At 41.3% G+C, this 21692-nt stretch overlaps 1 protein-coding gene across 1 annotated transcript in view; it reads right to left on the bottom strand.

Annotated features, from left to right (window-relative positions):
- Positions 1 to 20977, bottom strand: part of prr36a (proline rich 36a) — a 29712-nt gene extending 8735 nt beyond the window's left edge. Inside the window, exons 1-4 of the mRNA XM_086211313.1 lie at positions 20668 to 20977; positions 6339 to 6982; positions 6104 to 6197; positions 107 to 309 (exon numbers count right to left, since the gene is read on the bottom strand). Of these exons, the coding sequence (XP_086067439.1) occupies positions 107 to 309; positions 6104 to 6197; positions 6339 to 6894 (853 nt within the window). The 5' untranslated portion in view covers positions 6895 to 6982; positions 20668 to 20977. The remainder of the gene's footprint in view (positions 1 to 106; positions 310 to 6103; positions 6198 to 6338; positions 6983 to 20667) is intronic.
- Positions 20978 to 21692: the final 715 nt, after the last annotated feature.

The following is a 21692-nucleotide window of genomic DNA, read 5'->3' as shown; positions in this document are numbered from 1 at the left end:
ATTATCTTGACCCATTAATACATCTGACTTGCACTTTTTACACAAGTCTAGAATGTGTCAGAGGGACACAGATTCATATAAGTACCTCCCTGTCAAAACTTCTTACCTTTCCTAGCAGCAGCAGCAGCAGAGGTGGCAGCAGTTCTGTTAGGTTGTGCTGCTGTGGTCCTGCAGGTAGAGGGTGCTGTGGTAGCTCTAGAGGCAGCTGTTCTGGTAGTCGCAGTGGTGGATGGCTTGGCTGTAACCGTGGTGGGCCTGGGTGTGGGTGTGGATGATGTATGTCGGGATGCTGAGGGACCTGTAGCAGCCCTGATGCAGAGAACAAAAGACATGTTAAAAAAAAAAAAAACCCTGGTAACAACTATAAACAGCCACAGCGTCATTTTAACGGTGCACTGATTTTTCCAGCAGGGACCCAAACATGAAATCTGATGTTCCATCTCTATGAATCTACAAGCACCAGCTAATGGCCTGTTCTACTGAGGACCGCAGAAGCAATTTCAACTGTGGAAACACATTAACAAAACTCCCTCATTGTCCTGTTCTGTTTCAGAGGAAGAAAGCCTCAATATGGGAAGAATGACAATAAATACACACACACGAAACCAAGGCAAGAAACAATGACAGCCAATTTGACTTGTGAGAGACAAGCCAAATATGAATGTGAGCAGGAAAACACGAGGTAGAAATTGAGGGCAGGCTGTAAAGAATAGGAAAAAGGAGGTACCCCAAAATATTTGAAATTATTTGCATGAAGTCTTGTGGAAAGAAATCTGTACAAATTGACATAATGATTTAGTTACTTCTGCATTATTTTTTATCCATGCATGGCAATTAAAATAACCTAAAAATAAGAGCAGCTATTATCTGATAAGAAAAATACAGTAAGGCTGCCTTTTAGGATAGGATAAAAATCAACTGGTCATAAAGGTGACAAAAAAAAAAATGAGCGGCATGCAGCGATATGAGCTGTAACCTACATACAAATCTCTGGATGTTCTGTGAAATCTCAAACAAAACATTTGCCTTGTCAGGCTCCAAGAATTCACATAGTCTGCTGAAATGCACTGCTACATTGGCTAACCTACAAACTCAGTTGGTTTAATGAGAGAGTCTGCTGCAGGCAATCCTAGCCCTCATTTCTACAGTTGAAACATGGAGATGCAAAAGCTCTGAAGCACTTCAAATAATTTGCATGGCATCTGTTTCTAAGAAGTCAGAACAACTTTCACAGTACAATCTGCATACTCCAGTGAGATTGCCTTAAGAAACCCTTTCCTTGCCACCAATTACAACTAACTTTTATTCTCTTTTGGACATGGTTTGCTGATATGGTACATGATGCTAACCAAGTTTGACAGTCTGGGGCTTTCCGTGGTTTGGCATGCCTGCACACACATTACATTACCCACTATAATGACCGTTTGTTTCCATGAGATCAGATATCCACCTCCACTGATACGGACTCAAACCAATGGGCAATCATAATTGGCTTCCATCAGACAGAAGATCTGGGTTGGAGTGCAGCTCAAACACTGAAGAGTGTATCACACAGGATTATGATGAACCAAGAGTTAAGGAAAAGCTAAATTAATTGATGCAGTTTTCATATCCAATCATGCATGCAAAAACATATGTAACTGACGGAACATATAGGAGGTATAACTACAGACAAACACAACTGAATGGCTTCTCGTGAGGGTACGGACGAATGAGAGACTGACGGACAAAATGGGACGGCGATGGAAAGATGACTTTTGTTAATAAGAGCAGAAACAAAAAGGTGCACTGAAGGGTCAGAGACAAAAAAATATGACCTGATCAGCCAAATCCCTCCTTCAATTGTTTTATGAACCTTAGTGAGGTTTGATTAAGAGAGGACTTGAGCAGGACCACTACTGCCTAAACGGCACACTCATGGGTGGTGTCTGGTGGTTTTGTAGTTGGTGTATTAGTATGGATTACATTTCTTGCCGGCAGAGGAATGAAATCAATACAAATCACAGCCCAAAGGGAGGATGAGGGGCAATACGTTGCAGTCTATAGGATTTTAATGACCAAACACAAGGTCTTTTTAAGGACAAAGGTCAGGACAGGGACAGGTCATTGATACAAGGGTTTTCTTGCAGTTAACTCAAATAATCCACATATCTTTGTGATGCATGCCGACTCACAAATCTTCTTGATGATCAAACCTTAAGCATTATCCAGGGGAGTTTTGTTGAAACTACATCTACCTCATTAATTTACCCACAAATCCCCTTTTCTTATTGTACCCTCTGAAAACACAGCTGGGACAACAGATGCCCTCAGCATACCCTGTCCTGTAGATTAAAATATTCAGTTCTAATCAAGCCAACGGGAAAGCAGGCCACAAGGTACATTTACTCTTTAACTGGAAGCTCATCCCACAAATAAATGAAATCCAAGTACACATTCTTCTGTCCTACTTGTTTTCACTGTCATCACTTCAAGGGCCCCCTCTGAGACAATAAATGGAAACCCAGCACCCCAACAAATAACTTGTTTGGTTTGTAGACTATCCAGAAGCCTCTGCTTTACTCCTAGAGAGAAACACACATTCCCGGGGGCTGTATGGGCCTACAGTTTCCTCCTTGACAATAAAAAGTGGAAACCTTTAAATGGATAGTTGTGGCCCAGCAGTAGCGTGGCAGACATCACAATGACTCTTATGAAGACGCCCTGGGGGGGGGGCATCCATGGTCAGTGATGTGCTATGGGCCATTTCTGAAAAATATTTCTGTTTGTCAAGGCCATCGGGTAGAAATTACAATTTATCTTTAATGGGACAACAAAGCACAGACTGAAAAATCAGGAGAAGTAACAATAATAAAGATTTTAAAAAAAGGAAAATAGAAATGGAATTGTTGTGTGATGATTTATGCCATTTTGATACATTTTCCCCAACAAACCACTCAGGTTTCTGAGGTATCTGGAAAAATAACCCAAACAAAGACACTATCCATCTGTCCCAGTGGTGACCATTCAAATGTTCCTCATCTTACAGATTGTTCAGCAACATGAAGGTATAATCAATGTCTTTCTAAGGTTTCACTTTGTTCTAACTCATTCATCATTTAGCAACAGGGACTGTTACATTTCAGTGGATGGGAGGATGACTAGAGGAGATGCTGGCTCAATGCCCAGCACTTTACATGCACAGACGGCACAAAAAGGACTTTGGGAGGATTGAAATGGTGGGGGGTGGACAAAGACTGATTGCTCAGTCAGTGCAAAGACACCATAGCCCATCATTGAAGGCTGTTGTATGCCAGCTATCAAGGGGTTTCCTCCCATGAAATTGTTCTATACATATTGAAATATGAATAACTAACCTAAAAACTCCTCTCCTGCCTTCGCTTTCATATTCTTCCATCAAATTTTATTCTCTCTACTTTACACTGTCATACATAAATCTCATTCTTAATAGCAGTTTCACAAATGAGGCTCAAGTCAAATGTAACAGACAACAAGCGTCCATACCTCCCTTAAGACCAATCAACACTCATTTATGAGGTACTAGTCTTTCAGATTTTGTTTGCTGCAAAACCAGCAGTGGCATCATTGTGTGTTGGCCTTTGATAACCAACAAAGAACAGCTGTACTAAAAAAAAACTTACGGTATGTCTGATTAGAAAAATTAGCATTCTGATTAATGGTGGATGGGTTGCAACTGATGAAATACTACATCACCGGGGGGTTATTAATTCTATCTTAAGACCTGCTTGCTTAAGATTACGTCCATCAATAAGGAATTCATGAATTCCAAGAGAACACTCGCATGTTTGTGTTCAGTAAAAAAGGCCTTTAGCTGATGTTCTTTATCAGTAAGACATGGAAATTCAACTTTTAGACTTGACAAGAATGTTATTTTATGGTTCCTTTTCATAAAAAACTCATGCATATCTTATGATGACTATTGTTAAAAAAAACCTATCAATTATGGCCATTTCAAATCCTTGCAAACTGTTGTGTGTTGCTGTAGAGCTCTCATGACCACACAAGTCTCTCCTTTGTCTGTTCGTGTCACCACCTGACAGCAGAGACCCATCACGAACACCAAAACAGAATGAAAGGCACACCATTTCTGCGGTTGTTACACAAAAGGATTTGATATCACTGAGTCCTATCACACACACACACACACACACACACACACACACACGGCACGAAATGCAGCACACATCATTGGTCACAAGGGCAGTCACCTGCTGACACCTCCTGTTGTCCTCTCTGAGAGGAAGGTGTCGGATGTAACCTCAGTCACATGATGATGTCATATGATGATGTGCAACTGTAATCAGACTCTGTCTTGAAATGTTCGATCAAGTATTTCACAACATGAATCTATAGGATGTGCACACCCTGCAGTCTTAAATTTCACCCTCATCACATCTAAAAACTCCCAGTCGATAGAAGGGGAGGATCAGTGAGGCTTTAGGGAAGAGCTGCACTGGGTTATGTTGCCAAAGTCGATACAATTATTTTAGATGTCAAAAAATAAATAAATACATTCTGGCCTATATTCTTTAAGTAAATGTACCGTCTGCTAGAAACATTTCAAACATCAAAAGTAAAAGCTGTCAATAAAATTCACGTTTGATTTAGCATCATTTGATGGCTTTCATTTACCTTACTGTCATATTACCAATCAGGAGTCATCTTTTAGCAACCTTTAAAAAAACAGATCGTTTGATGCAAGTTTTATCCCACTAGAGTACTCTTTAGCCCAGGGATCACCAACACGGTGCCCGTGGGCACCAGGTCGCCCCCCCCAAGGAACACATGAGTCGCCCGCAGGCCTGTTCTAAAAATAGCACAACTCATTCACCGAGCTTTAGACAAGTTTAGGTGAACTCTGACCTACTCTAGTTCAAAGGTCAGTATTGTGCGCGTGACTAAACCAGTGCTAGTGGAGAGTAAGCTAGCAGGCACAGCGCGGGTGGACGCTGGATAGTGTTTCTTACCCCAAAAACATGGCAGAAAAAAGAAAGAACACTTATCACTTTCACAACAAATGGGAGGAGAAGTTCTTTTTTACAACTGTGAAAGAAACCTGCGTGTGTCTCATTTGCGGGGCGAGTGTGGCGACGTCAAACCGGCACAATGTGGAGAGACACTTCACTACGTGTCATAAATGCTACCATGCTAACTACCCACCGGGAAGCGCACTACGGGCAGAAAAAGCCCGTGAGCTTAAGGCAGCTTTGGGTAAGCAACAATCTTTTTTCACGAGGCCGGCGAAAAAGTCACAAAAAGCAACCGAAGCCTCGTTATATGTAGTGATGTAGGTGATCGTCTGAAAATGTAACAATTACTGAGTTAATAAAGTGCTGAATATTGATATCCGTTTCCCACCCTTTGTCATTTTTGATCATTTTTGTGACAAATCATTAACGCGATCAGTGTCTTCACATAGATGAGTATCATTAATCATTATTAAAAATGTATAACTAAAGGCTAACTGAGCAAATTTGTTATTTCAGGAGAGCCTTTCAAATTGGTAGCCCTTCTTATGACTCAGTACCCATGAAGTAGCTCTCAGTTTCAAAAAGGTTGGTGACCCCTGCTCTAGCCAAACCACCAGCCCAGTGTGAGAGGGATTATGACCCAAGTCAATAGCTCTCTGTCCTGGAGAGGGGGGCTGGTCTCTACCAGGGGGTCTGCTTGGGACAAAGCGGCTGGTCTTCAGTATCACTAGCTCTCTTAAGGCCCTCTGTCTCAGGTCATTTCAGCTAACTTGACTCACACTCTCACAGTGAAATCTGACTCACCAACAGCCCATGAATCACAATAGATAGCATTCTCCACTTTCCCTTTCAGGGCACTGATATAAACAACTTTCATCAAATTGTGCTGTCATCTGGTTTGTTAGGTTTGGCATAAAGATAGGCATCCTCATGATTTCAGAGAGGCGAACTGTGTGGAGGTGACCGAAACAAAGCAATGAAGCACACAGAGACAGTGGGTGAGAGTGTGAGGAAGAGCCCAAACAACATAACTTTAGCGAATTTAAAGTGTTTGAGTCAGTGAGCCTCCACACACTCATCACTTACTGACAGTTTGTGATTGGAATGCATACCTGGTGGTCTTTGGAACTGCACCTCCCTCAGCTTTTGCTGCGGGTGCCGTGCTGGGTTTCAGAGCAGTGGACGTAGCTGGTCTGCTGGCAGTTACTACACAAACACACACACACACAATACTGAATGAGACCAGATAGAAGTCAGAGACACTATATACCATTAATACTTTCAAACACTGCAAAATAAGTGAGACGTATTTATATAAACTTAGGTTCACTTCTCAATATGACTTACCCGTACTTTTGGGTCTAGTTTCAGCTGCTGCTCTCCTGTTAGGATTTCCATTCACTGTTGAGGGTTTGGTACCATTTGTTGTTGGGGCAGCAGCAACAGATGTAGTCCTAGCTGGCGCAACAGGCTTCTTGTCAGGCACCCTCATTGGATTCTTGACTGTGGAGGAAACAGCTGCTACACCCACTCGTCTTTTAGGTACAGCCCCAGCTGCTGATGCTTTTGCTGCCGCCGTTTTCTTGGCTGAAGGTGTCTTTGCTGAATTACTGTTCACTGGGCGATGGGAGGCAGTCCCTGCCGGGGATTTGGATACTGCTCCTTCAGTTTTACTTGTGACTTGCGTTTTCGTGTTTTTCTGTGATTTCACTTTAGCATGTACTGCCTCTGGCTTGCCACTAGTCTTCACTGCAGCTTTGGATGCTGTATTATTTGAGGCTTGCTCCGGCTGCGATGGGACTTGCACTGTTACGCTGTCCTGCAATACAGCTTCTGCAGCTGCTGCAGCTTCAGAGGGCTCTGTGGCATCAGTGGTATCCATAGTAACCCCATCCGGTTTCATTCCCTCCTAAGGTGTAGACAATCAGGATGCTGCTGCCAACTACACGCAGGGGCTCGCTGCGTTACACTGAACAGCTCGTCTTAAGACCCTGAGGAAGAACAAAAGAAACCTCAAAACCATGCTACACTAGTCATACAATCATTACAAAAATGTCGGCCAAAGGAAACACCATATATGGAACGGTGCCTCGGAGGAATTTGAGAGGTCCTGAAAACAGGAAGTGAGCAATAGAGATGGCAGTAAATTTCTTAGCCAGCCTCTCCTCCACAGTGACTTCTCTATCAGTCAAACAAACCTAATAATCCTACTTTGCACATTGTCCACAGAACCTAAACAAACCTTGAAATAACATACAGTATGAGTGCTAATGACTATGCTCCAAATGTTTTCAGGCGTCTTGAAATTATAAAAAAAAAAAAAAAAAAAGTGGGGGGGAAGCTGTGGCTTGGAGAACTGAAACCCAAGGGAGGCTTCACACTGTTTACAGAGGGGCGAGGATGGGGAAAACAAAACAAAACAAAACACAACAAAACATAAAAAGATGATCTCTTGCCATTTTACATCCTCTTATGCAGATGGTAATCATGCTCCATTTCCATACCATAACTGCTCATAGATGTGTGTACTGGGAGACGCTGTACGGGAAAATCACATGTGAATGGAGAGTCAAGTGAGAGGGGAGATGTGGAGGATGTTTGCAACTACAGTCATATCATATCATTAACCTCAAGGAAGTTCTCTCTCTCGTCAAGTGAAAAATATTCTTCCTGGACTCATTATTAGGTTTTTGGCCTGCCCCTCATCATTCTACCCCCACAAAAACTTTTTCCTTTACCCTTGAGACCCTAGTAGACTCTACCTGCCACCTACTACATGTACTGCTCCTTCTGCTGCTCTACTCCTCAGCCAGATACTCCTCTCCTCCGGCTGCTAAAAGATCAGCTTCCAGTAAATTGTTACACAGATGGCCTGGATAGTAGAAGCTTTGTACGGTCCAAACTTTGACAGGGCTGAACGTAGAACGAATAGACTAAAATGGACAGGAAAAACACACACACACACACCGGAACCAGCAAAAAAGGAACAAAAATAACACGGGCGGGTAAAAGATTTATGTTTACCACTTCTTCTGTTCCTTCAACTATAAGAGGACAAATAATGAATAAGTGATGACAGCTCTAGTATTTCAGCATAGAAAAGATAATGGTTATGGCAGAATACCCTGTGATACAGCTAAGGCATTAAACTAGATGAAATATTCAGAAAATATGTATATTTTTTAAACCGCAGTTTTACAGATCTCGCTGCTGGACCACTAAGAGGATTAACCTTAACAGCTGGGATAAACTTTTGCATGTTCAAGCATGTGGCTGTTATTGCAGATCGCCTCCATTATAAATCAAGCTGCTATATTGACCGGAGGAGCCACGCAGATCTAGATTTTACAAGGCTTTTCCCCTCCAAATGCAACAATGCAATCCTCCCTGGCACATCAAATGATACAAAAACACCACAAAGTATTTCAAAACAATAAAAAACACCTCAGAGATAATGAGAGGCAACAGAGCAATGTTTTGTTTGTTCAGCCTTGGAAAGGCAACACGCTGAGTATTCAGTGTTTGCCTTCAAACACATTTTTTACTGCAATTACTCAGTTGTATTATTGTTCCCCTCATATCTTGGTGGTTCCAAATCTCACACACAAAGCTGACGAAGCTGTGTAATGAGAGTACTTTACCTACCAACACTTTTGGAATAAAGAAATTCATTAGCTAATGTTTAGCTCTTTGAACAGAGCAAGACAAGTCAAATCCATTAGTGACACTATTTTTATAGAATGGGATGAGTGTGAAGCCATTAGCAAATTAGGAACCATATAGCCATGATCTAAATCATAAAATCTTTCTCTTGTCCTGTTATTGATGTTAAGGTAAAGCTAGGCAGATGGATACTTTGAGAGAAGCATCATGAGCAATAAAAACAGGGCTCCTATCTGGTCTTTAAGATTTTTTTTGTTGTACCTGGTAGACACGCTTGAGTAAAGCATATTTAAATCACTTGTTCAAAACTTGTTCTTGGAGGAAATGTAGTGGCTCTCCATGTTAATATGACCCACTCCTCTGTTCTGGAAAAAAGAAAAAGGCTTATGCAAACAGGAGAGAGAGAGAGAGAAAGAGAGAGAGAGAGAGAGAGAGAGAGAGACAAGGGTTCGACTGGCATGATGATGTGCATGGCATAGTTTTACCAGTCCACTCTAATGCCAGGGGATTAGCACATGGCAGCTTGAATCACATTCCTCCTGGACAAGTAATCACATCATCTCTAACCAGCTGACACTAATGTGATGCAGCACAGAAAGGAAGAGAATGGATCATTAAAATCCCATTCACACCATACTCACGACAAGTGACATTTTACAGCAGCATATCAAGATTGCACTGATTTCTTATCGAATCCACAATGAGCTCCTTGCCCATTTCAACAAACTCAAATATGTCTGCCAATGGTTTTGCAAGCTAGCAGCTTGAGGTAAAAAAAAAAAAATTAAAAAATCATCAACAAGGTACCGGTAAAGTTAATTGGTGGACGCCTAATGATTATTTATCATTGACTCATTAATCGGATAATAATTTTCTCCATCAATCATCTAGTCGTTAAAATGCCAAAAAATAAAAATAAAAAATGCTCTAAACAATTTTTTCAGACACCAAAAAAATGAGGTGAAATTTGTTTTGTCCATCCAGACAAAAACATGAAGATTCTTAATTTTCTATCTTATGACAACAACAAAAAGGCCAGTAAATGTGGAAATTTAAGTCTAGATCCAACAAAAGTGTAACATTTTTGCTTGGGGGGGGGGGTTTAAAAGAAATTGATAATCAAAATATTTGGTGATGAATTTTCTTTTCAACGATTGCAAAGACACATGCAAACTGTGCAGCATTACTCAAGTTTGATACTTTGCTGTACCACATAAAGAAGCACCTTGCTGCTTAAGATCATACACTGCTACACTGATATGCTGCCATCAGTGCGGTAGAGGTCGAGGGAATGATAGCACTTGGTTGTTTAGCACCTGAAGCCAGGGTAAGTTATGCCACCAAACACATTAAAAACACTACAGAGCGGGAAAGGATGGGTTTGACGTCAAGTGAGCCTGGGCAGACAGACGAGCACTGACCACCAACTGCTGGACAGCATGTACAAACAAGAGCTACATCACATGTATCACTTTGTCAGTTCCGACTGGCAGACGCAGTCCATCGTAATCCTCACTCAGTCTCTGCCTGTTGCCTGTCTGACAGCCTCGCCAAGATGATGTGTGTTGTGGTACGGACGTGGGTGTACCCGTGATAACACTGGTATAACTGGAAAGCAGGTCTCCTATGTCATTTTTTTTCCAATTAACCTGATTAGTTGCTGGTTTATGGGTGTTGGGCTGTCAAAACTGGCATCCTGACAAGTGACAATAACAGTGTGTTGAATGAATTATACTGTAGAGGCCTTGCTTGAGCAAGAGGGGTGTTTGTAAATGATTGTTCCAGGGAGTCTGTCTAGACGGAAAGAACCCAATGGCCTCAGTGGTATTTACATTCCACTTCTTCTAATAAAGAAATATAGCCTTGTGTGTCATTAAATCTTACTCCTGACCTCTGTCTTGAGGCAGTTTAATTACATGTCCTGTACCCCATCTGTGAGTCTCTAGTAGTCCAGACATTACAAGTGGCGACTGACAAAATGGGTCACTTTTAATACTGTGTCTAATACAAGCGGAGAGGGATTTAGGAAGGTTGGGAACATAGCAGGGGTTTGGAATGCTTTGTACAAACTGAAGAGGGTGGTGCACGGAGAATTGTTGACACTGATGCTGTGAGGTCAATGTTGTTATCTGCAGTAGATGTACTCCATACAACTGTTAAGAATAACTGGTTAACAGTGACATGTCAATGAAGTATGGACCCTGTACACACTCGGAGTGTAAAAGAATGTTGGCATGCCTAAACTCCAAGTAGATCCAAACATAAAAAAGGAAAATTTAATGGCCTAGTTTTCCTTACATGCCTGCATTTAAGCCCCCCCCCAAAAAAGGTATTTTAGTAAGAATGAAGTTACTTCTTCAAATCAACGATTCAAGATATTGTCTTGTTCAAGCAGTTTAATGGCAATAGCTGTATTGCTATTGCTACAAATAACTCCAACCTCCTGTTGTTGAGTTTCTACTTTAAAGATTCCCTTCAGTGCTGCATCTGTTCAGAGATGATTAACGGTGGAAAGCCTCATACAGCAGCAGTGTCAAGATCACATCCGATCCACCCACATTCCAGCTCTGCTGACTTCCTCTAGAATCCTCAGGGCTGTGGAGTCAGTGTGTATGGCAGAGTGCACATTTGTGTGTATGTTTGTGACAGTGGAGGGACTGAAAGGGTCAGAGGGAGGCCAGTGAACGTATTAGGGGTGCTTGGTTTGCAAGTGTCCGATGGAGTTGCGTGTGAGCACGAAGTGTGTGTTTAAAGAATATTTAGGATTAAAAGAGTGCAGTGTGCATTACTTGAAAATGTTGTTTGCAAAAAATGTCAGGCAGGAAGAAAAAATATCTATCAATAAATAAATAAGATGTGAAAACTGAAATGCAGCAGCCAGCCAACTCCTTCATCCTTTTAATTCAATAGACAGTCAAGTATTCAATGCCTATTTAAAAAAACCCAAAACAAAACACACACACACACACACACACAGATGTGTGTTATTTAAACAAAATCTTAAAAATAGGAATGCATGGGTATGGAAATTGAAGGCTGATGACACCAGTAACAATTTGCCCGATGACCCAGACAGAAATTTAATGCTCAACTTGTAATGTCACTCAACTGAACTGGCTTTGGTGAATTACACCTTATATGCCACCGTTGACTGACGTCAGCCTGCCATGAGCTTGTCAATCAATATAGATTGAGAGCAGATAAAACTGGTGCGTCCCTGCTTCAAACCACTACAATTACAGTCAAATACTGACTGCCTCGCGTTACCTTCCTCAGAAACACCTGGCTATTGATGACTGGTTCAAATGCGACGCTAACATTACAGAAGCGGGCAGCAATGTTCAATAGTTGCTTTAAAGATGCCTGACATGGAGTCGGTCATGAAAGCACATGAAATACAAAGAGTGGTTGAATGAACAAGCCCCAATCCTGCTTCCTCCCAGGCTCATAAATGAGAAATATTACATCCCATGGTAACAGTGTGCCACGATTGTCATACTAACAACAGTAGCAGTGTGGAAAGAGAAAATGCACACAAGGAGTGAGGAAAGTTACCGTAAAACAAAACAAAAAAAAAAACTCTCTTTACTGGTCCAAAAATTCCCGCCTGAAATTTGCTGTATTCAGACTCCATTACTCTACATGGGTTTCATGACTGTACCAATGATTGTATCATCAAGATTTTTTCAGCTTCACCAGCATGACCAAGCGGTATGAAGCCACTCTTTATGTATTGTTGTTCATTAACTTTCCTCTGGTGTGTGTTAAAGGGAGGGGCAGATACAGCGGAGAGACACAGGCAGTATTCAGTCTGAATTTGACCATTACTATGTGTGAAAAGCGTGTTCAAGACTAGGAAGGAGGAAGAGAGCGGTTTTAGCAGTGGAATGAGCAGACCAAAAGGAGAGGCTTAATCACATTTGGGAAAGGAAGGGGTTTTTCCTAACCTCAAGCTCCAGTTCCAGAGTGGATAAGAAGAGAACTGCTCACTTTCCCTCTGATCTACTTTACAGACTTCTATGATGGAAAAAGGATCTGAAAAGAAATGTTTAAGTGTGTGAATAAGTATGATGATGATGAATCTGAAAAAGTCTTTTGTTCCACCTCACCATACGAGGCAGATGTATGGTTTCTGCAAGATTACAGAGTGTTTAGTTCACACTGAGCTACAGAAGGAGAGAGTAAGAAGAGAACACGCATGTCTTTAAGCATGCTGGAAGAGAGGTTGAGCCCATGGGCCAAAGGTTTGTGAATAATGAGCTATGAAGCACATTGCTGAATAGTTCCAGTGAGCTTTTGCAGCTCTCTTGCTCACTCTGAAAAACAATACATGATGATGCCAGGGAGTATTTGTAACAGGGACAAGAACTCAAGAGTGAAATTCCTCTCTGCATAAGTATGTCTTTGTTCTCTGGTTTAGATAAGTGGAATTGTTGCGATGATGCATGCTATTTAAGATTAATGAAGTGACGGAAAGGTTAAGTACATTACGCTAAGTGGGTTCTGTGCAATAACATAGTCATCGCCATGCATTACCAAAGCCGGAAGAGACGCTCAACCAGCAAACTCGGGACAGCATGACCATTTGTAAAATCATCATGCACTGAATTGGGGGGGGGGGGGGGGGGGGGGGGGATTCAATTCCGAGATTTTAAATTTGTACCCATTTTAAACATGTTCAGCAAATATTTGCCCGTTATAAAAAAGTTGTCTTTAAGGAAAAAAGCACCAATTTTCTTTACTTTCATGATTACCAACTACAAAAACACTAAGTACTCAATTTAAAACCTTTAAGTATCTTCAATCAGGCTGATAACATTTATTCTGATAACAATAAATAGGAGATGATGATGACCTTCAGTAGAAAGAAGTGACAAGGTCAGGTTTAGCCACTTTAGACTTGGTTTGGTGCATTTGCAATTAGTTTTTGTAGTTTTCTTCATGGTACAGGCAGTTGTCGGGAAAAATAAGTCTACTTGATGCTCGCTTTAAAAAAAGCTTTCCAGCAATGCATATGAACAATTTGTTCTTCATTAAAAAAAAAATAAATACAATTTTAGCTGTGAGATGTTTTTACTTGATGTCATAAAATACATGTTCTACCTCACACTCACAACTGAGACATGGTCACACACACACACACACACACACACAGAGGAAACGCGTGCATTCCTTCTCACAAAAACAAACCATAGAAACATAAACCGTGTGCAGTAAACTATATAGTCAATATCACTCTTAGGAATTCAAGATTACATTCCTGGGGGAGGAGCAGAATGAGCTGTGGTTTTTGTATGAGCTTAGTCACTTAAACAAAAACGAGTTTACTGGGCTCTATCTGAATACAAAAAGACAGCCATGCTAAAATATGTACGCAAATCAAGAACAACATGAGCAAAACATGGTTTAAATCTGTTAAGTTAAAAAGGCAGCAGAATCCTTCTTTGCAAGCGTCCTCCCAGGGAAAGGTCTGGAGCATTTATTCTGAGAATGTGTCACTGGGCCTTTAACTCTTGTATGGATCTAAACATCATGACTTAACACATTTTTCCTGTTTCAAACACGTCATCTCCAACATTTTGATATTTTGGAGGTGTGCACAAAAGCAGCAACAAGGAATTTAAATGAAAGCATGACAAACTACCAGGCACAACAAAGCTTTTCACCCCTTACAGTTAAAAAGAGGAATGGCACTCAACACACCTTATTACCGGCACACACACACACAACCACATTTTACCGCAATGATCTCGCAGCCTGACCTGCTATGTCAGACCTATGTGCAAGTGTCAAAGTTGTACATTACATTTCATCTCAAAAACTGCAGCACCTTAAATAACCTGTGTATGAACTGAAGAGGTCAACAAATTGGATACTCAAAGGGCCTCTTCTTTACAAATCACTATTTGAGGTCCATTTTTGCAAAGAGAAATTTGCGATTAGTATCTGACAAATAGGAATCCATCTTTAATAATTTGAGTAAAGCACAAACCCCACAAAAAACAAAGAATAAATGATTTGGTCTGGCTAGCAAACAGGAATCAAATCTTTAAGCAGAACACCTTTTGGGAAAAGTCATCTTCGATTTGAAAATGTGTCACATTTCTGAAATGGATAAGTACAGAGCCCAAAGGTTTCTGCTCAGTGTACCTTGTACCTCATTAATCTGTAACTCCCACAAGCATGATTTCAACAATGGGGAGGGTTGTGACTTACAGCTGGCTACACTCTCCCATTAAAAAGTAATATCAATGTCTTACCAGAAAAAAACCCCAACCCTTTCTACAGGGGGGATGGGCTAGATGCTAGGCATGCAGCTTATTCTAATCAATTCCATACAGGACACTAACATGTGCTAAGAGCCTATAAGCTACTCAATGAAGCCATTAGGAGCAGGTGGTTAAGTGAGGCTACATTTTAAATGGACTAAGTCAGTTAGCCTTGAAGGGGGTGGCAGTCAAAAAGAGTCTCACAGCTACTGGCCGTGCAGTGGTCCAAAAAGACTGCAGGAAAATGGGTTACAATCTGTTCAAAACTTGGCAAGTGTGTACACAAGCAATAGCCAGACCCTGCTGCTATCAGCTGAGGCTGACAGTGGGGTGGCAGGATCGACCAGGGAGGAACAGAGCAAGAGTGTATTTATGTATATGATAAGCAAGTGAGTCTACAACAGCAAACACCCTGACAGTATCAAGTGTTTGTGAGCAGTATACTACTGCGGTAGGAGAACATAAGTAATGGGGGGGGGGGGGCACACTATTGTCTGCACTGTGCATCATCTAACAGCCTTCAGCATGGTGCTGGGGGGAGTGGGTTTTGGATGGATTAACTGGTGCAAATGGACAGAGCAGCTGGCACCACTAACTTCACCCAGAAGACCCCAGGGACACTGGAAAGACGGGAAGGACTGATAACACTAGTGTTATATACACACTCATTATTCTGTATAAAATACACCATCGGCATTTTCATTAACATCATGGCAAAACAAAATTCATACAAAATTCCTTCAAAACTAAGCAGCAATTTCAGGTCAGGCTGAAATCAGGTATTGTTTTGTTTTATTACCCTCACTCCACCATTCCTAATAGAAAAGGGCTGTGAAGGGCTTGATGGGAATGGAAAGGCAGTTGTAGAAAGAAGCCACAAATTTTATTTTTATATATATATATATATATATATATATATATATATATATATATATATATATATATATATATATATATATATATATATATATATATATATATATATATATATATATATATATATATATATATATATATATATATATATATATATACACACACATATACATACATACATACATACATACATACATACACACACACACACTGCAGTACACCTCACCAGTTTCTCTCCAATGACCTTTCTCCCATGTCATCCAATTTTTCACATTTCCGGTTGACTTCCACTGTCAACATGCACATAAAAAGTAGAAGGAGGATGTTTAAGAAGACTATGCAGAGGAAAACTTGGGAGCTCTTGTCAGAACATTTCATCATTTTGTTTCTGACACTTTCAATAACTTCAATTTGCCATAAAAGAAAACTCACTACGAGGTCTTGACAAGGATGCCAGCATTGGGTTTGCCACACTACAGCAAGCCAGCAGCTACTCATCTTACACCCCACTCACTCAACAGGCAAATAGTCAATCTGTTACTGGAGCGCCTGAGGGCCCGATTGGTTACCATGCCTCTGGCTGAGTGAGCAAGGTGAACTGAGGCCAGGTGGACAGTCATCCCATACCTTGCCTGCCTGCATCTCTGACACACCCCTGATCTGTGAGAAACATCAACTCCTACTGAATACAAAAGGCTTGACTGACTTTCTTAGCCAGTGGAGAGGAACAGCAGAGAATGCTAACAGGATATGTTTGGGCTTCCAAACACAAACACCCTAAAAGCTGCTGTGCACTTTGATTCACCTGAGACTGACTGCTCAAAAACCGGGAAACAAACAATACTGCAGTGCTGTAGTAAACACAGTTGGTAACAGAGCCATGTAAGAACAAAAAACAGAACCTTTTAATACACTTAACCAAAGTCAAAATGCCCTTTTACAAATGCTGCAATACGTACCTCATTAAAACTGACGTAATGCAATATGTAAGCAATTGGTTTAAAAAAGAAAAGCCTAATAGTGGAGAGGCAGAGCAGAATATGTCTTTGGGCAAGAATTCAAGGATTCCAAACTAAGATAACAAACAGACCATGAAAGTGCTGATTTACCCTTTCAATAATTACAGTGCACTGAGCCCAGCTTCACAGTACCAGACAGACTGAGTGCCTAAAACTGCAGCGCCAGCATCCACCACTTTATTCTAATGTGTGTGTGTGTGTGTGTCGCTGGGGGGGGGGGGGGGGGGGGGCAGCTTCCAAACCATGGTGACGAGAGTTACGGCAGGGCACAGTTTCACCATCCTTCAGTTGACCCGCTAAGGACAACACAATAAACCTGGAGGGTGAATGGTGAAATATAGCTGAGCCTAAACACATCAAGTACAGCAGGCAGAGGGTTGAATTTAAAAGCAAGAATTGATTCTGTCATGTCATACAATTACCAGGTGTTACATATGTGCTTTAACACAAGAGTTGAAGGCTGCTTTTACTGCAATTCCATACTTCTGGGATAACGGCTTTGCCATCTTTAACAGTCAAGCAAATTTTAAGAGGAAATATCCCAAAAGTGGAAATGTGTATTTTGTGCTTTTCAATTAACTGGTTTTAAAGCAAAAGAAATAAATGTTTAATTTGAAAAACACCTCAAATAAGCATGAAAACATTTAAAAATTACATTTTTACATTTTGTAGTCTATCGAAAATGTGTGGATGGAAACCCAAAGACTGGCACTAGTTGCAGGCTGTTAAAGCAAATACAGATGAATTAATGTTTTAAAACTGTTTGTGCTGCCAGCAAACAAAAGGAGATTTGCATTCATTCTGCAAGGGCTAGAGACAGGGCAGCTCAGACAACACTGGCCGTCCTCTTCCCAGCCCTCTCAGCCCTTTCTGTCATTAATAAAGCAGTCATTCCAAAGTACACCCTGTGCTCATACTGAAACATTGATATACAATTTGAATCTGTCATCCCCGTAACCATAAGCACTATAACTTTCTACAGCTGTTGCAATGATGCACATGAACCAATGCCAACCCGAATAAAAATGCACAAACTTCCAGCTTCTTTCACATAGAATGTGCACCTAAGTAAATATTTGACACCGGTGTTTCCTGTGTCATTCAGAAGTCTATGAAGGTCACAGGCAAGTGCATGCAACATGGGCATAAACTTGAAACCTAACCAATTGGTAAAACTTTAACTTTGTTAAATACAGCCTGAATCGAAGACCTCTAACGTCTTGTGCTGAAAGTAGCGAGCCACTTTATGAATTAAACAATACAAACCAGTATGAGCACCCCCCCCCAAGCTTTTAGTTTCCTCTTTTTAAAGCATCCGATTCCTTAGCCCACCCAGCATTTTAGGATACACTGAATGAACTATTTTGAGCTCCTCGACTGGTTGGCCTTTAGGAAGAGGAAAGGGAAACAGAACGGAATGGCTGTGCAGCATAGGAACATAGGCAGTTTGAGGGATGCAGCTGGTACGAAGGGTGTAACCCTAGAGGCCAGACAAACCCTGCTCTCCCGCAGTCAAACTCAAACAGAGACCAAAGACCAAAAGGGTGATCCACTGACCACACAAGTGCAAATAAACATACATGGCTTAGTGCCAGTTCTCATTCCCACAAGGATTGTCTGAACACACCATTAGATAACTGATCAATGTAATTGGTCGGACACCAATGGTCATGTGGAACACAACAGTAGAGTCCTACAAATTTAGGCAAGCCCAGAGTTGGCTGAGTGTCACTCGTACCCTCAATAGAAGCTTTTGCAACAGATAGGTTGTGTTACTATGATGTCAAAGCTCTTGAAACGAGACACAGGAAGCTGCAATGGACTCTTGGAGCTTAGCCATAAAGTCAGAAAAAGAACAGGGATGGGAGACCATGTGCGAGTGTCGTTCACACATGCTTTACACACCCAGAAACTCAAAAGCAACTCACACCACCTGCAACAGCAGGGTGGTTTCAGAGGTGGAACTATCTCCCCACCTACCCACCACACCCATTTAGTCCAGAACACACGGATTATATAATATGGAGTCTGAGCCAAATCCCTTCCGGATGATAAACAGCATCCCTCTATCAGCAAGAGCAGCAGATGATGCTGGCTGATCGTCTCACTTTTGTCACACAGCTCTGCAAAGAAACAAGGAGATCACTCCATGTGTAAGGATGCAAACATGAAAACAGAGCATGCAATAAGAGATTGTGGTCTTTGGGTGCAAGCAAATGAGTGTTGAATTATTAATGATTCGCTGACATCATCTGGCCTCAAATGGTACAGAAATGCATGGGTGCCGAGCAAAACTAGAAATATATTGTAACTAGGGGTGTGATATAACATAGATTCTGCAATACATCTCATGCTCCCTTTAAGACCAACACTGTATCATTTACATGGACATGAAACACTTGGCCTAGTTTGCATCTCAGTTGTCAAATTCATTGAAAATGACACCACATTCTAGTATATTGATATGTGATATCTGATGTTGTAGGGAAATTTAGTCTATGCTTTCACAGATAGTGTGATAGATCAAAGCAATTGTCTTGCAATCTATTGATTAGGCCGATTACTGGCTTCAGTGGTTGACATTTTTCAATACTATAAGTATCTGTATTTTTCTCCTTAATAATGTACCTCAACAGAAAAAAAAAAACACTCAAAACATTGTTCTAAGCAAAGCATTATTTGATGAGAGCTCCCTGGGTGGACACTTCAATGTCCATCAAAAATATGTTTCAAGTTATTTTAGTTATCAATATGTTCAAAATTAACACTTCCTGCTGCGACAATACTGAAAATACTGCATTGTTCATTTCGAGACTCTCCCCTGACGGGTTAATTCAAAGGCATCTGGTACTGAGGATTATATTGCTGGACTGAGTATCGGCCTCCTTGACTTCCTTATTACCAGTATCAGCCCTATAAAGACAAAACCAGTAGAACCCCAATCTCAATTATTAAAGAAGTGCTGTATCATTACTGTGATGGCATCATACCACGAGTTACTCTGCAATTTCTTCACCTAAATGTAACCCATCTTAAGAGGGTTTATAGCAATACATCAGTGACATTGGAACTGCTGTATCATTGGCAACGGATCACAAAAGTACATCATGAAATATTCTGTCTCTCCAAATCCCAATTGTGACAGACCTTATGAGGTCTATTATAGTCACTACACCACCCATCACTACATGGGCAGCAGTTCCTACAAACACATGTGGTACTGTGTTTTCAGCATTATCAAACCTTTGGTCTTGGTCCTTGGCATGGTATTTGGTACCATGCCAAGGACCAAACTGCTCTGGTGCACCCATTGTTTTTTTTTGGGGGGGGGGTGGGGTTGGGGGGGGGGGTGCTGCACCTCAAGTGGAGCCTTAATAATACCATTTGTCGCCGGGGAAAAAAACTATTCTCTGAGCTTTAGCTAAAGGCCCACTTGAGCCTCACAAGACAATAGCTGTGGGCGCCGTGGCAGCCTGCTGAGGGGAACACATGAAGGCAGGGACGGTCAATAAACTCTACACGATTCAGCAAGCCACCAGCTGACTCCGGCACCACTGTCCAACCCGGAATACAGAGTTTGGAGCGAGTAAAGGACGGTGGGAAACACCACCCAGCCGTAACGTGACATGCTAACGTCGTACGTCCATCATCGCATCCGGCCACAAGCTGCCACTTCACATTACAAGGAGGGCGTCCACACATGCTTGAAGAATTTAAACGCCACAATAGGAAGGACGTTAAATGTGCTGAAGTCATTACAGTTAAAATTATCGCTACAAAAAAGCCAAACACTTTGAGGGTATCTGAGCAGTTTCGCTCGCGCAAGAAACGCTAGTAAATTATCCCTACCTTTGAACCGCTCCTGGAGAAGAGTCCTGAAGAAACAAGCAGCCCCTCCCTTTGTTTGGTTCCACCACTCAGATAAAACGCGCTAAAAAAAATGTCGACAGAGCCGTAAATTTCACAGGATTAACAATAAAGCCGCTCAGTCAGCGACGAGCGTCCCTCTCCTTGTCCTTCCCTCCACGTTTGAATAGCGACAGGCGGCGGCTGCCTCCCTCATAAAGGATGGACCCGGGTGGAAAGCAGGCGGGGAGGCGAAGGAGGGGGGAGTGACCGGGGAGGCTGGGTGGCAGATTGAGGGTGAAACGTGGTGGTCATAAAAGAAAATACAGATTAGAATCCCGCAACGGGCCAATCACAAGCGCGAGACCGGTGGTTATGCAAAACAGGAGTGACGTCAAATTCAAAACAAACGCGAGATCTGACGGGGCTTCCCAACCCGAACCCATTAGCTAAAATATACCAATAACAAAATTACAGCGCATGAATTTGATTTGGTATCAATAGTGATTGAAATGTAACTAAGTAAATTTACCTCCTCTTCCCCCTCATTAGAACCCCTCATTAAAAAAATTAAAATTATTTGAACATACAAACACATTTCATACCTCTTCCACATCCAAACTCACTTTCCACACCATACATATGAATGCTGAATTTTAGATCACAATCAATTTCCAAAGTATTTGCGGGATGTGTAAAATACTGCTTTTCAGCATACTCAACAAAAAAATGTATATTTTTATCCATAATTTTAAAACATTCCTCCATCGACAGTCTCTGCACATGTATTATTTACTCAGAAAAAAAACGAAATTTGTTTGAGGGAGGAAGAAACTGAACACATATGAGTGGGAGGGAACTTTTAGAGACAAATCTGAGGTACTTTAAAAAAAAAACACTTTTTTGGGCTGATTCTACTTCACTAGCTACCTCTCAGAGGGATATAATGAGCTTTTTACATGATTACTTATCTGCAGCTTTCGAGGGAGAAGTTGAATTTTCTTATGCAAAACACACAAAAAACATTA

This window comes from Aulostomus chinensis, chromosome 8, assembly GCF_037954235.1.
Source record: "Aulostomus chinensis isolate RoL2024-O1b breed Wild chromosome 8, RoL_Achi_v1.0, whole genome shotgun sequence".
Taxonomy (NCBI): domain Eukaryota; kingdom Metazoa; phylum Chordata; class Actinopteri; order Syngnathiformes; family Aulostomidae; genus Aulostomus; species Aulostomus chinensis.
The sequence above is the reverse complement of the archived record's forward strand: the minus strand, read 5'-3'. Positions and strand labels throughout refer to the sequence as shown.